Source organism: Vombatus ursinus, unplaced genomic scaffold (genome assembly GCF_900497805.2).
Source record: "Vombatus ursinus unplaced genomic scaffold, bare-nosed wombat genome assembly UNPS02014813.1, whole genome shotgun sequence".
Classification (NCBI taxonomy): Eukaryota; Metazoa; Chordata; class Mammalia; order Diprotodontia; family Vombatidae; genus Vombatus; species Vombatus ursinus.
In genome coordinates, this window is record NW_020954591.1 from 21,520,640 (window position 1) to 21,538,557 (window position 17,918).

The window sequence follows — 17,918 nt, forward strand, 5'->3', positions numbered from 1 at the left end:
GTACAGTATTTTAAACCTATTTTACTTTTGCCTTCTAAGTGTAGTATGCTAAATCACTTAGTACATATATAAATAAATAGAGATGGATTTGATGAAGTGGAGATTCTTTTTCTGGAGGCTGGATATGATTCTTGTCTTGATACGTGGTTTTTGTGTTTGTTTTTTTTAATGTGGCTTCATGTTTCATTGGGAGAGAAGCTATTTGCTTAAAATGGATTGCTCTGTGGGGAGGGAAATAAATATTTGCAAATGAATTTAATGTAAAAACAAAAATAACAGGAAAAAGAGAAAAAAAGGGAGAAGCCTAAAGATTTATGGGTAACTAGCAATTTTAAGAGCTGTCTTTTTTTTTTAGCTAATTGACACATGAACAAGAAGAGTTTATATGCTCACTTCAGAAACTGCTTTTCTCACTTTATCTCTCCTTCCATTTCTCTTTCTCACTCTTTCCTCCTCTTTTTTTTACCTTTTCTCTGCCTTTGCCTTTTTCTGTATCTCCTTATTTCCTAATCCCCTTAATTGCTATGGAATAAGTATATTCTTAATAAACTGTTTTATTAAATTATTTTATGTTGAAAATAGTTTTCAGTTAAACATTTTATATTTGCTCTGCAACATTGTGATATCGAGTCGGTAGAGGACCAGCCCAGAGTCAGAGAATGTGTTTAGTGCCCTTTTCTGCCTCTGACATGTATAACTATGGTTCCCTGGACTAGTCATTGAGTTTCTTAGCACCCAAGGAAACTCCTTAAGGTGCTGAGTAGCTGTTTTCATTCATTGACAGGAATGTTTTCTCCTGGTGAATTCCCTACACTGGTGAAGTCACATATAAGAACCAAAACTCCCCCACCCCACCCCCAGATTAACTTGATTTTTAAAACTTTGATTATGACCTTCAGTGGAAGAGCAAAATTTTGAGGGCACCTGATCTGTATGAGCAGACTGCCAGGGAGTATATGCTTTTATCCATGACATTCAGAATGACTGATGTACGACTAGTAGTTATTTGTACCTGCTTATGGATAAAATATTCTTAGGTTATTGTAGGATGTAATGCAGTCTGGAACAATTTCCTTTTGCTTTTTAGTTAGGGATATTTATATTTGACAAGAAATAACATCTTTTTGATGCTTTATAGGCAATTCTAGGTGGTGATAGGTTTTCTTAGCAGTCTTATACCTGTGCGTCACAGTGGTAAAATGGGTATTCTGGAAAAAGAAAAATATGTAGATGGAACATAATTACATTAAATCATTGCTGTTCCCACATAGCAGGTGTTAAATTTTGATGACCTTACACTTTTGACACTTTGACTCTTGTTTTGAGGTAACTTTGGAGTGTAGAAGCTGCTTTTATGAGTACTTTTCCTATGGAAGTTCTCAGTTATTAATGTTTCTAAGGTGAATTTTCTTTTCTAAATGATTGCTGTGATATTGTCATCTTTTTTTGTGTGTGTGTGTGAAATGGGCTGTATTCAAGCACAGGTAGACTTCTGTAAAGCAAACAGTCCCAAAACTTGCAATCTGAGAGGGTAAATGGCCTTTGATTTACGTAAGGGGACAATACTATTATATTCATCTTTGAACCCTTGTGACATACAAGGAATTCAGTTTTCTTATTTGGGTTCCCTTGTAAAGGCCTTACAGAATGGGTATTACAGAAAACAGCTGCTTCTTTATCTTAGAGTGGTTCTAATTGCATGTATGTCTTTAAGTTGTTGAGTTTACTTTCTTTTATTTCCGTGACATATTTATGAAAATACCCTGAAAATGGTCATTCCCATTTTATAAAAATATCCCTAAAAGCATATTCTGTGATTTGCCTTAGTTATTTTTGCCTTATTTTTGATAACCTAAATCATTTTCTTTCTTCAGTCATAGAAGGCTTGGCTACTTTGGGAATGTAGCTCTTTAACCAGAAGTCCATTTTGGAAGTTAAAGATGGTTGCTTCTTTATGATACTCCACTCTTCCAAACTATAAATCACTAATTTTACAGGATAGTACTACCTCTTCATCTAGTTTAGTCTCTGATATATTTTTTATGTGATTGGTTTTTCTATCCATATAGGTCTGAGACCATTTTATTTCCTTTAAAAACTTATAGTTAAGGCCGTCTTTGCTTTTTAGTATTTCTGTAAAGAATTGAGAATTGTAGATACAAAGCAGCTCTAAAGAACGTATTTTTTCAGGGTATTTTCACGAATCACAAGGATAAAGATTGCTTTTATAGGTCGATTTCGAATTACCTACAGCGGCATTGAAATTTTGATGTCACCATTATAGGGAGTCTTTGTTACATGAGGGTTGCTTTTAACTTTATATAGTAATATGCATTGGATGATTAACCAGCAGAAAAGGGGAGCTTGTGTCCTGATTTGTTGTGGAATTTGTATTTTAATATTGTCCTACAGTGAACATATCTTCAGCATGTTAGAAGCATTCAGACTTATAAGGTGATAGCTAGACTCTGTTCTAGATCTGCCATTACCATTAGTACATGATATAGCAGTAATGATTCCTTTCCATATGGACTTGAAGCATGAATGTGTTTAATGAACTTAATAGTAACATTCTTAGGGGTGACTCATATTGGGAAGGACATGGCTACTGGCTAGCTAATCCTTTATTTGTACTGATAGATGACCCGTTTTTTACTATGGTATTTAAAGGGGACTTTGATACAGGCAATTCTTAATGGCTTGGATTCTGGAGACTGCCACTGAATAGAATGAACTGTGTTTTAATTTAGTCAGTTAGGTAACTGCCAACAGGAAAAGGAGATGGTATTGATTGGCTTCATTTCAGGTGATGCTCCATTTTTCTCGACTGTGGGGATTAAAACTTCTAAGAGTTCACCTTCCCAGCCTGACCAGTGACATTCCACAGATAGGTACAATCTTCAAGGCCCACTCTGTGTTTAGAGGTAGCAAAGGCAGAAATCTGCCCAAAAAAGAATCAGGGAAGACAGAAAGCACCAGGATGGCAATCTTGGGAGCTCTATGGAGTAGGGTGCTTAGACTGGGATAGCTCATGCTCCAAAGACCTTAGTTCTCTGTCTTGAGATGACATACAGGGCCCTAAAAATCCAGGACTATGAACTTCAGAAATACAGGGGAACATAATCCAAGTAGGTGGGTATCAACTGGAGAAACTCAGGTTACGTAGATGAGCGTCAGGGCCAACCCCTCCAACCCAAAAGTCCTGTAGGGAGGAGGACTTTGCTTTGTCACAAAGACTCATTTCTGGAACTAAAGCTGAAGAGATGAGTAAGTCAAAGAAGAAAACAAGCAGTATAAAAATTGTAAATCTAAAGATTCCCCAATAAAGAGAGTAAATCCATAACAATTATAAGCTGCTCAAAGGGGAAAATAGATTTTGAACAAGGACTACGTGGCTACTTAGAAACATGAAGCAAAAGATTTAAAAAAAGAAAAAGATTAAAACAGTGGAGGAAAAATTGGAAAAAAAGGGGCAAACCTGATCCAATTAAGAGACTTCTGGAATACTAGAATAAACCAAACAAATCAATGACTAGAATAGAGAAAGTGAACAAATTGGTGAAAATGTAAGATAGCTGATATTAAGAACAACCGACCTGGAAAGGAGAAAAAAAGAGTTTAAGCTCATTGGACACCATCTTTAGCCCCCTGAAAATTATGACCAAAAATAGGCTGACCAACACTATTTTAGGAAATAACAAATGAAACCTGCCCAAATCTATTAGAACCAGAGGGCAAAGTGAATATAGAATCCATTGATTGCTTCTTGAAAGAATTCCTCAAAAGAGAAGTTCTAGGTAAAAGTCAGAAAAAAACATCAAAGAAATACTGCAGGTATCCTAGAAAGAAGAAATAGTTCAAATCTCTTGTCAAGTTAGGATCATAGCCTATAAATTCTTGGAATACATTATTCTTTTTCTTCTTTTTTTTTTATATTTAATAGTATTTTTTTTCTAGTTACATTCAAAGACAGTTTTGAACATTCATTTTTGTAAGATTAAGAGTTCTACATTTTGTTCCTTCCTTTCCCTCCCTTCTCCCCAAGACAGCAAGCACTCTGATATAGGTTACACACATATAATCATGTTAAATATATTTCAGCATTAGTCATGTTGTGAAAGAAGAATCTGAGCAAAAGGGAAAAACCACAAGAAAGAAAAAATGAAAATAGTATGCTTCAATATACTTTCAGACTCCATAGTTTTTTCTCTGAATGTAGATAGCATTTTCCATCATGAGTCTTCTGGAATTGTCTTAGATCATTGTATTGCTGAGGAAAGCCAAATCTATTATAGTTGTTCATCACATGGTGTTTTTTGTGTATAATGTTCTCCTGGTTCTGCTCACTTCACTCAGCATCTATTCATGTAAGTCTTTCCAGGTTTTTCTGAAGTCCACCTGCAAATCATTTCTTATAGAACAATGGTATTCCATTACGGAATGTAATATTCCATAAGACAAAAGAGATGGGCTTATGACCAAGAATAATTTACTCTGGAAAGTAGTGTATAATCCTTCAAGGGAGAAAACTAACCTTTAATGGACTAGAGGACTTTTCAGGGATTTTTGAGGAAAAGACCAGGGCTGAATAGAATCTTTGAAATACAAACAGTATTCAAAAGTACTCTAGAAAAGTAACTTTATATGAATGATTAGAAGGGACTTTATGATAATGTGCTAACATTCTAATGGGATCTTGCCTTCTATTTCATCTTCAAAGGTTTGAGTTTAACCCATTCACCTTCATTTTTTATTAATAGCTTTTGTTTTTACATGGCTTAAAAATTTTTCCTTATTCTTTTCCCTCCTGGAGAACCCTCCCATATCACGGTATTGATTATAATTATGTGTCTCTCCCTCTTGTACTTTTTTTCTTTTCCTCTCCTCCTTCCTCTTTACAAAGAAGGATGATGTGAATGATATTTATGTGTTTCTGTGCTTCTACTCTTCCTCTTCCTTCAATTTAAATATAGTTTTAATCATCCCTTCATGCCTCCAACTTTGTATTTTGTTTTATTTACAACTAATCCAACCCTCCTTTCTCCTTGTCCTGTCTATACCTGTTTTCTTCTAAGTTTAATGTATTTCTACACCAGACTCTTAATGTATAAGTATGTTCAGCTCTCCTTTACTTCAGATGAAAGTGAGATTCATCCTTTCCTCCATATTTGCATATTTTTTAATCTTGGATATTCCATTTTGTGAGATGAACAACTTCCCCTTCCTTTTCCTTTGTTCTCTAGTATATTTCTTTTTCCTTCCATTTATTTTTAATACTATCAAAAAGGATTATCATCCCTCTACTTCCCTCCCCCCCATCTTATTTATCTCTCCTCTTTGATCCTTAATGACATCAGGGTTCTAAAAGTACATTTATTTCTTCTACTCATATTAGAATATAAGCCTGTCTTCAATGTTTAATTTCCCTTTGAATGCTCAAATGTATTTATCTTTCTAGTTTTCATTTCAAACTTAAACTAAACTTGGTCTTTTCTAGCAGGAATTATAGATAAGCTTTATATGAGTCAACCTTAAAGCTCTTTGCATGGATTATCTTATTTGATTCTCACCACAACCTTGTGAACTAGATCCTCTTATTACCCTTGTTTTGCTGGTAAATAAACTTATTCTGAGAGAAGTTAAGTGACTCAGGGTCACACAGTTAAGTCTCCAAAGCTGGATTCAAGGTCAGGTCTTCCTGACTAAGCTAAGATTAGTGCCCTTTATACATTGTGATAGTTCAAAGAATGCTTGAAAGTTCTATTAAAGATCTGGGCTTTTTTGAGGGGGAGCTAATTTTTTGGTTCTTAGTTGCCCTTTGGTGGTCCATACAAGCATGGACTAAGAAATACTAAACTTAGTACAGTGAATCCAGGAAACGTTATGTGCTCCAGCTATCTCAATATGATTTGATACCTGTCTAGTTTCTTTCCCTAACCCTCATTTGATCCCATCATCTCCTTAAGCTGTTCTCTTATCACCTTCTTCTCAGTCAAATTAGTCAAAATACCTTTCTACCTCCTTTGTCCTCACTTCTCTGAATCTCTTCTAATCCTATTACAAATTGGCTTCTAACTTCATTGCTCAATTGAAATAGCTCTTTCCAGAATTATGTTGTTCTCTTATGTATACCCACTCATCTCTGGGTTTTGTCACATTACTCTCTCTTGGTTCTCCTATCTGTCCCAGTCTTTGCTGGTTCATCTCCCATATCATGCTTTCTGGCTGTAGGTGTGCCTCAAGGTGATGTCCTAAACTCTTCTCTTTCTTGCTATACTCTTTCACTTAGTGACCTCATCAATTCCAAATGGGTATAGTTATGTAATTAATCTCTGATGAGTATATCTATCCCTAGCTCTTTCCTAAGCTCCAGTCACATATCACCAGCCACCTTTTGAACCATTTCAACTGGTTGTCCTTTATGTATTTCAAATTTGACATGTCCAAAACAACTTATCTTTTCCCTCAAATTCACCCTTTTTAACCTCCCTGTTACTATGAAGGGTGCCACCACCATTCTTTTAAGTCATTCAGGGTTGTAACCTTCTACTTATTTCTTTTTTTTTTTTTTTTTTTTTTAAGGCAATTGCGGTTAAGTGACTTGCCCAGGGTCACACAGCTAGTAAGTGTCAAGTATTTTAGTCTGAGGCCGAATTTTAACTCAGGTCCTCCTGACTTCAGGGCTGCTGCTCTGTCCACTGCGCCACCTAGCTGCCCTCATTCTACTCATTCTTAACTACCTATTCTCCCTTACCCCACATATGCAGTCCTTTGCCAAACTTTGTTTTAACTCTTGTAATATTTCTTTCTCATACCTTATGAATACTCTATATACACAACCACTGCCCTAGATTAGGCCTGTATCACCTGTTTGCAAGACTAGTGTGATAGTTTCCTAATTGGTCTTCTTACCATATATGTCTTCCTCATTTTGATCGGTGTACATAGAATATTATTTAGAATGATGATCACATTGGAGTTGATGGACTCTTCACACAGTTCTCTGTTGGTCACTGGCAGAGACGCTTTAGTTCTACAATGCTCTTCATATTTTGCTAAGAGAACTGGATTTGGAGTTACAAAAGAGGTTTGAATCTTCTCTCTGCTATATAATTGCGTGATCTTGAACGATCACCACTTCTCATCCTCAGTTTATTTATCTTCAAAATGGGGCTAATATTTTCATTGCCTTGTTTACAGAGTGTTTTTGAGGAATATAATTTCTAAACCTTCAAAAGTGCTATTACAGTTGTAAGCTGTTTGTCTTAATTTCTTTCCAAGTTGAATTGCTTAAGTACTTGCTTATCTTATTTTCTATACTTGGGTGTCTTTTTCTTTAATATGTATTATTAAAATATTTGTTGTTTTAGACTAGTTTTGTAATCACATTAAATAGAAGCATAAAATGATCTAAACAGTATGATTTCAAAGATGCTGTTATTTTGCAGTTTTTTTTTTTAGTGAGGCAATTGGGGTTAAGTGAGTTGCCCAAGGTCACACAGGTAGTACATGTCAAGTGTTTGGTCTGAAGCCAGATTTGAGCTCAGGTCCTCCTGTGCTCTATCCACTGCGCCACCTAGCTGCCCTGCAGTTCTTGTTTTTTAAGAGAGGTGTTTGTAAAACACTTTTTAAACCTTAGAGATACTGTACAATAAGATTACTAGCTGTTGTGTTAGTAATCATTTCAGCAAGCATTTTTTTTAATTAATTTATTTTTAGTTTTCAGCAATCACTTCCATAAGCTTTTGAGTTTTAAATTTTTCTCTCCCTCCCCAAGACTGCATGAAGTCTGATGTAGGTTCTACATATACATTGCTTTTAAACATATTTTCACATTAATCATGTTGTAAAGAAGAATTAGAACCAATAGGAGGAACCACAAGAAAGAAGAAACAAAACAGAAGAGAAACAAAGAACAAATAGTATGTTTTGGTCTGCATTCAAACTCCATAGTTCTTTCTCTGGATGTGGATAGCATTCATGAGACTTTTGGAGCTGTCTTAAGATTCTTGCATTGCTGAGAAGGGCTAAGTCTATCAAAGTTAGTCATCGCACAGTGTGGCTGTTATTGTGTGCAGTGTCCTCCTGGTTCTTCTCACTTCACTCAGTATCAGTTCATACAAGTTTTTCCAGGTTTTTTCTGAAGTCTGCTTATCATTTCTTATAGCACAATAGTATTCCATTACAATTCCTATACCACAACTTGTTCAGCCATTCCCCAGTTGATAGGTATCCCCTCAATTTCTAATTCTTTGCCACCACAAAAAGTGCTGCTATAGATATTTTAGTACATGTGGGTTCTTTTCCCATTCTTATGATCTCTTCGGGATATAGCCCTAGAAGTAGTATTGCTGAGTCAAAAGGTATGCACATTTTTATAGCCCTTTGGGCATAGTTCCAAATTGTTTCTCCAAAATGGTTGGATCATTTCACAACTCCACCAACAATGCGTTAGTGTTCCAACTTTCCCACATCTTCTCCAGCATTTATCATTTTCCTGTTTTGTCATGGTGGCCAATCTGATAGGTGTGATGTGGTACCTCAGAGTTGTTTTGATTTGCATTTTTCTAATCAATGGTGATTTAGAGTAATTTTTCATATGACTATAGATGGCTTTCATTTCTTCATCTGACAGCTGCCTGTTCATATCCTTTGACCATTTATCAATTGGGGAAGTACTTGTATTATTATAAATTTGACTCATTTCTCTATATGTTTTAGAAAAGAGGCCCTTATCAGAGACACTGGTTGTAAAAATTCTTTCCCAGTTTTCTGCTTCCCTCCTAATCTTGGTTGCATTGACTTTGTTTGTGCAAAAACTTTTCAATTTGATGTAATCAAAATTATCCATTTTGCATTTTATAATGTTCTCTATCTCCTGTTCGGTCATGAATTCTTCTGTATGTAATGGGGATAAGCTAGAAGCATTTTCAGTAAGATCAGGAGTTAAACAAGGATATCCATTATTATACTCTTGTTCAGTATGATACTGGAAAGGTTAGCTTTAGCAATAAGAGAAGAAAAAGAAGTTGAAGGTATTAGAATAGGCAAAGAAGAAACAAAGCTGTCACTCTATGCAGATGATATGATGATATATTTAGAAAATCCTGGAGAATCAAGTAAAAACTACTTGAAATAATAAACAACTTGAGCAAAGTTGCAGGCTATAAAATAAACCCACTTAAACATCGGCATTTCTGTATATTACCAACAGAGCCCAGCAGCAAGAGATAGAGAGAGAAATTCCATTTAAATTTACTGTAGACATTATAAAATTTATAGGAGTTTACCTGCCTAAACAAACCCAGGAACTATATGAACACAATTACAAAACACTTTTCACACAAATAAAATTAGCTCTAAATGATTGGAAAAACATCAGTTGCTCATAGGTAGGCCTAGCTAATATAATAAAAATGACAATTCTACCTAAGCTTATTTACTTATTCAGTGACATACCATTCGAAATACCAAAAAATTATTTTATAGAGCTAGAAAAAATAATAAGATTCATTTGGAATAACAAAAGGTCCAGAATATCAAGGGAACTAATGAAAAGAAATGCAGGGGAAGGTGGTCTAGCAATTCCAGATCTTAAATTGTATTATAAAGCAGCAATCATCAAAACTACTTGAGACTGGCTAAGAAATAGAGTGGTAGATCAGTGGAATGTGTTAGGTATGCAAGACCCAGTATTCTGCAAGCATTATTAATCACCTCCAGTGTACCAGAGACTGTGCTAGATGCTGAAGATACAAAAATAAAGCAGTCATTGCCTTCACGGTGCTTGTATTCTGTCAGAACAAACCTTGGGAGAAGGCACAATAGCTGGGGGAACCAGGAAAGACGACGAGTAGAAGACCGATGGGGATTCTTGTTGTGGTTTGTCCTTTGTACTGAAGAGGACCAAAATGATAGGACAATGTCTGGGTCAATGTACAGTGTATCCAGCTGTGGATGGTCATACCAAAAGCTTTAACTCAGGTCTGGTACAAATAGTCTCTGACCATTTGAAAGGGAGATGTCTCTAAATTTGTGCATCTCACGTTTCTTTTGAGCTACTGCAATTCTCTTTTGCTCATAGAGCATAGCACCTTCTGTGATGTGGGCACAGCATGCTGGATGATTCTTTGCCACTGTTTCCCATGTCTCACAATCAATACCAATATTCTTCAGAGAGACCTTGATGGTGTCCTTATATTGCTTCATCTAACCATCATGTGAGCATCGGCCTTGTGTGAGTTCTCCATAAAACAGTCTTTTAGGAAAACTTACATTTAGCATCTGAACAGTGAGGCCAGCCCATTCAAGTTGTGCTCTCTGCAGTAGGTTTGAGTGCTTGGCAATTCAGCTAGTGAAAGGACTTCAGAACGACTGAGATTTGAATAATGGTGTGACTTGATTAGATCTGTGCATTAGGAAAATCACCTTGGCACCTATGTGTAGGATGAATTGTAGAGGGGAGAGACTTCAAGTAGAGAAACTGAGTAGGATACTGTTGTTGTAGTCCATGATGACTCACCAGCCCTTAGGTGATGAGGGCCTTGAACTAGCCTAGTGGTTATGTGAGTGGAAATAAGTGATGAGAGAGGCTGTAGACTTTGAATCCACAGCATTTAGAATTTGATTTGGTATGTTAAGTGAGGCAGCTTGGTGGCTGCTTAGTGGATAGAGTACTGGGCCTGGAGTCGGGAAGACCCGAGTTCAAATCCATTATCACCTGAGCAAGTCACGTAACCCTGTTTGCCTCAGTTTCCTCATTTGTAAAATGAGCTTGAGAAAGAAATGGCATACCACTCCCATATCTTTGCCGAGAATACCTTAAATGGGATTAACAAGAGTTGGCCACAGTTGAAATGACTCAACAACAAGAAATGATAAATATCAGTGGATTCATTAGAAGTTACTTTTTCTAAATGCTATCTTGTTTTTAGTCATCAGTGCAGAGAAAAATCCTTGTTAGGCTAGTACAATTCCTAATTCTATCAAGTTTGTCATCGTTGTGAATGTTTGTAATTTCCTCATTTTGAGGAAAAATTTATTTTGTTTTCATGGACTAATAATACCTTTTAACCTTTTTGAATAAACCAAACTTGTCTGTTTCAAATCATTCTGTTAGAACATTTGAAACTTACAGGTTATTTTTAAGCTTTATTAACTGTTTTATGTTGCTATACTTATTAAACTCCCAAAATAGAGTTGAAAAACAAGGTACTATTTAAGTAAATTTTGAATTCATATGGATAGTTTGTATAATTAATTGAAAGTATAAAAATTGTTACTAGTTTAGTTATAAAGTGAATGTTAAAGTTAAATGAGTTTGTCTTGTACCAGGTTTATTTATGCCAAATCATTCCTCTGTATTATTGTATTATCTAATCATGAGGTGATTATTTTGGGATAACTTTTTGTTTCTGCTTATAGAGAAAAATCTTGATTAAATGTGAAAAGGAAGAAAAAATGTCCTTCTATATGATGCATTTTATATGTAAGAAGAATTAAAAAATTGTTTTTACAATTTTTGGTTTTATATCTCTTGCATTTCAAACTGTATCCCTTCTTTCCTCTTCCAGGTAGTCATTGAGTATAACAAAAAATTTTTTTTGAGAGAAAAGTTTATCCAAATCAATTGGCACATCAAAAAATTCTGACTTTTATGTAATATTGTATGTTTTTGTATCCCCACTTTTGCAAAGGTTGGGGGAATAGAGGAAGATATCTTCTCAAATTTCAGTAAACAAGTATTTATTAAATGGGTGCCAAGCACTAGAGATAGAAATGTAAAACATGATTCCCTGTCCTCATGGAGCTTACATTCTAATGGTAGAGATAATATGTAAACAACTAGTTACTTACACGCACACACTCACTCTTGAGAAGGCACGGCATTAGTATCTGGTGGGACAGGAAGGAATTACATGGAAGATGATACATACAGTGTATAGATGGATTAGAGTAAGGGGAATGGATAGCAAGGAAAAGCCATTAGTGGCTAAGGTGATAGAAAAGACCTCCTGAAACAGGTGGAATTTGAGCTGAATCTTAAAGGAAGTCAAAGAAGTTTAAGAGTCAGAGGTGAGAAGGAAGAGCATTCCTAGTATGAGGGACAAGCAGTTGCCAAGGAAAACTGGAAATGGGGTATAATGTTTGAGGAAATGCAAGTAGGCCAGCATTCTTGTGATGAGAGAGGAAACTATAAGAATTCATCTCTTCTTTGGGGCCAAACTTCTTTGTAATTTCACAGCTTTCACGTTCAGTTGTTTTGTGGTGTATGTTCTCTCCATTTTAAGTTTTTCTGTTACATTTGTATACCATAGTTTGTTTTGCCATACCCCATTTGATGGGCATCTACTTTGTTTCCAGTTCCTTGCTGTCACAAAAAATGCTGATAAAAATATTTTAGTGTATATGGAACCTTTTTGTCAATGACTAGGGATATATCCATAACATTGGACTCAGGATCAAGGGGTATGAACATTTTAGTCACTTTATTTACCTAATTCCAAAAATTGCTTTCCATAATGGTTCTATTAATCCACAACTCCACCAAGAATACATTGGTGTATCTGTCTTTTCATAATCCCTCCAACATTAACTATTTTATCTTTCGTCGTCTTTGCCAGTTTGCCAAATGTGAGGTGAAACCTCAGAATTATTTTGTTTTGCATTACTTAATTAGTGATTTGGAGCATTTTTATATGGTTGTTAACAGTTTTCACTTCTTTTGAAAAGTGTTTATATTCTTTGACCATTTCATTATTGGGAAATGGCTTTTGTATTTATGTCTGTCTAAAAATCTTGGATATATACATTTTATTAGATGGTAAGGTGAGTTTAAGGGATCCAGTTAGAAAGGTGGATGTTTAAAAAATATTTTATTTTTCATTTATGGTAGGATAGTTTTCAGTGACAAGGTCAATTTGGTTGGATAGTATATGATCTTTTGTGGAAGTGATGAACACTGATGTTTTCTCTCTACCTGCTGAGGTCGATTTATTTAAAACCATTTCTAGTCTTAAGGAATTTTATAAAGAAAACAGACTGTTAATGAATGAAAAATTTCTTTATATTCTGTTATATTTTTCTAGAAGGCATAGATAAATTTTACTAAAATAATAAATTTGGAATCAGTAGTTGTCATTTTTTCTTGGTTTATATTGGAGGTCAGCTCTAAAATATTGCATTCATTATCTTCTTGGATAGTAGATTTTTTTTTCTTGTTTTCCTAACTTGATATCTTTGGCTAGGGTACTCAGTTAATGAGTAACTCACAGAAAGGAATTATCAAAATTAATCACTTTAATATTAAATTTGAAATTAATTTAAAAGTAATGTTTCTGGGCTCACTTAAATATAAAGTAAAATAAAGGAAATTGGACTTGAAAGATCTTTAGGAAGTCATCCAGCCCTATCTATTATTGATTTGACAAAAAGCAGTTATATGTGAGACAAATGTGATTGAATCTTAAAGCTGATTAAAGTTGAGATATAATGCAAGTTTAGCTTTTGGAGAAAAAAACTTTACTAAAGGACTTCTGGTAAGCCTTTACTGAGTTTCTGCTTTGTGCAGAGCATCATACTGACAAAAATGGAGCAAGAGTGAAGTTTGTATCATAACAATTTTTTTAAAAAGTTCTAGTTGCTTATTCTAGTTCTTTTGAATGAGAAAACTGATTTTATACAATTATATTGATTTTGCTATCCCCTCTTGACTGTACATAATTGATATAATTTTAAAATGAATATTTTATAGATCTTATGAGGCGCCAAGAAGAACTGAGACGTTTGGAAGAACTTCGAAATCAAGAGCTTCAGAAACGCAAGCAAATACAGTTGAGGTAAATGGTGATTTTTTTTTTAAACAAATGAATTCCTACTTCAGCATAATGTTTGAACTTTAAGATATGCTTGAATATTTTTAGAAATAAAAATACTATGTAAAACCTGCTTGCAAAATTTGGGGAAAGTAATGGTTTAATGGATAAAAGAATTGTGTAGATAGTACTGAGGGCTGTTCTTGATTCATTTGCTGGCTTGAAAGAAATGAAAAATAAGTGAGAAGGATGAGATTCTCAACATCTGTTCATGTTTATAAATTGAGTGATTTCCCAGGTCTTTGAATTAAAACTTTAAAATAATTTTTTTCTTTGTGCTATGACAAATGATGTATATGAAACGTGTGTGAAACTACTTTCTAAGACTTTAAAATATCATAGGAACATTGGCTGTTGAATCATCAAGTTATTTATTGGAAAGATTTAAAGGGATTTTAATATCTCTTTGAGTACTTTAGCTTTTCGAGGAAATTGGTAAAGTCAGCATTTGGTTGTATTTAATATACATTTGATTTCAGTGATGACAGAAATAAATAATACATGTTCCCTGATGTCGTAGTAGTATCTTAGAAGTTTATATGGGCAGTTGTGATGTAAGATTGAATATATTAAGTACCATTAGGCAAACAAAAATGTTTTGACAGGGAAGGCAGATATTACAGTCTTAGGGGAAGATGGAAAGAAGGCTTGGTTTGAACAAGAACTTGAAAGGACAGGTAGGCAGGGGAGAAAGAACAGAAATACTTAGGCAAAGGCATAGAGGTATGGAAAGCACAGCTCCTATTTACTTCATTTTAGCCATTTAGTTCTTAGAGTCTCATGATAGAAGATAAGTCTATAATCAATCTTCAGCTGTATTTGCTTGCTACGTTTTCTTTAGATCACTGTCTTGGTATGTGGTAGTTCTACCCTCTACAACCCTTCAGTCTTTTCCCATCTGCTTCTTCATTCATGTCATGTATTGTGAAATATTTCAAAGAAGATTATCTTAATAAGTGGTTGATTGCTTCTGTAATATACTCATCACATATAAAATCCGACTTTCAAGTGTAACCAAATACATAGAAGGAAATTTTTAGTTGGTTGCTATTATGATGGAAGAAGAAATGCTTTGTTCCTGCATATGATTGAAGTGGTGTTGTATTCATCTAATCCAAAAGAATGTTCTCCAGGAATTATCATATGGTTGGTTTTCCTTACTTGATGTGACTAGTCCTTAGCATTTACAGTAGTGACCCTAGTCTGATACCTTTCTACATTCTTTTTAAATGATGTAGTTTTGGCATTTATAGGGAGTCAATTAGCATAAGCAGACATGTCAGTAATTTTTTAAAAATCACACAAGCCATGATAGGTGCTATGACAAAAGAAAATGTGTTTTTGCTAAAAATCTCAAAAGCAAAGATCTGGAAAAGGACCTATTTAAAATTATCACAATCAAATATCTTAAGACCCAGAGCTAATGTTATTTCAAATGGAAAAACACTAAGTTTCCAATGTAAGTACTGAGGGAAAAACTCTTTCTTTGCTTTTATTTCCCGTAGAACTAGAATTCCCAGCTAGTTGATAATGGGGAAGAGAGGAATGATTGCAAAGATGTGGAAATGTAGCATAAATCTTCAACACTGATTGTATTTTAGTTATGAGGGAGAGGGAAGAGTTAAAGATAATGTTAAATTTGGTGTGAGTATTGGGGTCTGGTGGTGGTTAAAACAAAAATAGACATTTTTGAGGAATTGAGAGTGAGGAAAAGAATTGTGTGTTTTCTGCGTTCAGTTGTGGTTATGCCATTTTTCCTTATAAGTAGAGGCTATTTATTTATTTCTTCTCTGCTTAATGAGTTTAAGTCACCAGAGTAAAGGAATACATGCTTAGTAATAAGAGTTGCTACAAGATGTAAGTAGTCAGATGAAATGTTACATCATGAGATAGAATTCACAGTATTAAGAGATTAATATGTGATCCTTTAGACATGAAGAAGAACATCGTCGTCGTGAAGAAGAGATGATACGTCATAGAGAACAAGAGGAACTTCGAAGACAGCAAGAAGGATTTAAACCAAATTATTTGGAAAATGTAAGTAGAATATTAGTTAAGTAAAATGGTAATCTTCCGACAGGAGTATGACACTTGATACAAGCTATAATAATATCTGATTTATTCCTTCAATAGGTATTTCTTTATAGCGAGAAGTAAATTTTCTTTCCAGTGTTCTTACCTCCATGAAAATACTTTTATGAGGGTGGTGTCCTATTAGGCATTTCTTTTCATGACTTCTTTATTTCTATTACAAGTTGAATTTACAGCATTTTACTGATTGCTATTATAATTAGTATTAATCCTTATGTAATTGTGCAGAGTCCCTCTTTTCTACTTGCTTTGTCTGTTACTTACCAGACATAACAGAAAGTCCTTTTTTGGCTGTTCTACTCAACAATTTTTGTAAGTTTTTCTGTGACAAAATTTAATATGGATTAAAAATGATTAAATACATTTTTTATATTTTGACAACTTCCAACTACCATTTATATTTTAAAATCGAAATTATTCCACATGTTTCTAATTTGATAGAAATAAATTTTAGGAGTTTTAAATGAATATAATATTGGCTGTATCATGATTTTAAAACTTTGCTAATGAACTGTGTAAATTTAAAGACAGCTTGGGGCTCTTTGCAGCTAAATATATAGTTAATGTTTTACCAGTTTAGCTTTTTTTCAAGTCCATATTATTCAACTGAGGTAACATTTTGATACTTTTACAGGTCTTTTTATCGTGTTTTAAAAAAATATACAGCATTTGTAAAAAGGAAGCTTTTAAAATATTTTATTAGATTTTTCAAATTTTTGCTTTTGTTTCATGTAAGGAGAAAACACAAACTTGTATAGTTAAGTGGTTTCTTTTAATAATTTTAAATCAAAGTAAAGATAATATTATATAATATAGTAAATGGTACTTTTTTGTTAATTTTAAAAAATTACATTTTGGAAAAATGAATGCTATCTTTTGAGTCGAGCCTAAAATAGTCAGCTATAAACCACTTAAAATGTGATTGATGTTTGATATGTATCATTTTATCTTTTTGTTTTCCTTGAAGCCTATCGTAAGGTGTTTCAGAAGTGATAACATCAGTTAAGTTTGTCTTTATTGACAGTAAGTGATAGTTTTGAGGATATTATTCAGCAATGGAAAGGATGTCAAAGCAGTATTTGAATGTTGTCTAAGAATAGAAAGCAATGGTATAAATAGTATTTACATCATATGCTTTTAACTAATGTTAATTTATTCAGCTTTAAGCTGCCTCAATATATTTTGACCTTAAATCAATAGAATCTAGAATTTTAAAAATAATTCCATACTTAAAATTTCTGGCTAATGTCAATGTTTGCAAATAATACCTTATTTCAAAGGAGTTATCATTTTGATGTTTTGCTAAAACAATATAGTTAAACGAAGAAATAGCTTTACATTTTTAGAATTGTTTTAAGATTGAAAAAACATCAATTATCCCGTTTTGAAGTATTAAAGCATAATAATTTAAATATTTTAAAATCTTACCTGACATTAACTATCACTTCTATTTTAAAAAAAGGAAATTTCCCTATACAGACATTTTAAATAGTGATTGTCTTCTAGAACTGATATTCAGTTTGCTGTTTTGCATAGTAGCATAATTTTACATTATTGTATGTGCCTTTGTATAGCATATACATTCATAAAAAACAGACTTTTAGAAGAACCATATTCTCTTCATTAGCCTTGTTCATTTTCTTGGCTAAAATGGCTTCATTTGTGAGTATGTATAAATATGCAGTCATGCATAATGAGTCATTGAAAAGTGTAAAATATATTCACATAAAATTTTTCTGATCTTAAATTTTCTGACTAAAACAGTATTTCCTGTAGTATATAATTATAATTTAATTTTAATGCTATGACATTAGAATTAAATAGGAAATTATGTTCTTATATTTTTTATATTATTAAAAGTGAATATTTAACTTAATGTGTATCACTAAAGTGGTTTTTCTCTGCCTGGTACCATTATCTTTTGAATGGAGAATATTTTCTATAACTAACAAT

General features: G+C 33.7%; 1 protein-coding gene across 1 annotated transcript in view; it reads left to right on the top strand.

The window, feature by feature from the left end:
- PSPC1 (paraspeckle component 1) overlaps positions 1-17,918 on the top strand; it is a 59,670-nt gene that overhangs the window by 16,897 nt on the left and 24,855 nt on the right. The window contains exons 5-6 of the mRNA XM_027877668.1: positions 13,754-13,838; positions 15,806-15,911. Coding sequence (XP_027733469.1) covers positions 13,754-13,838; positions 15,806-15,911 — 191 coding nt within the window. The remainder of the gene's footprint in view (positions 1-13,753; positions 13,839-15,805; positions 15,912-17,918) is intronic.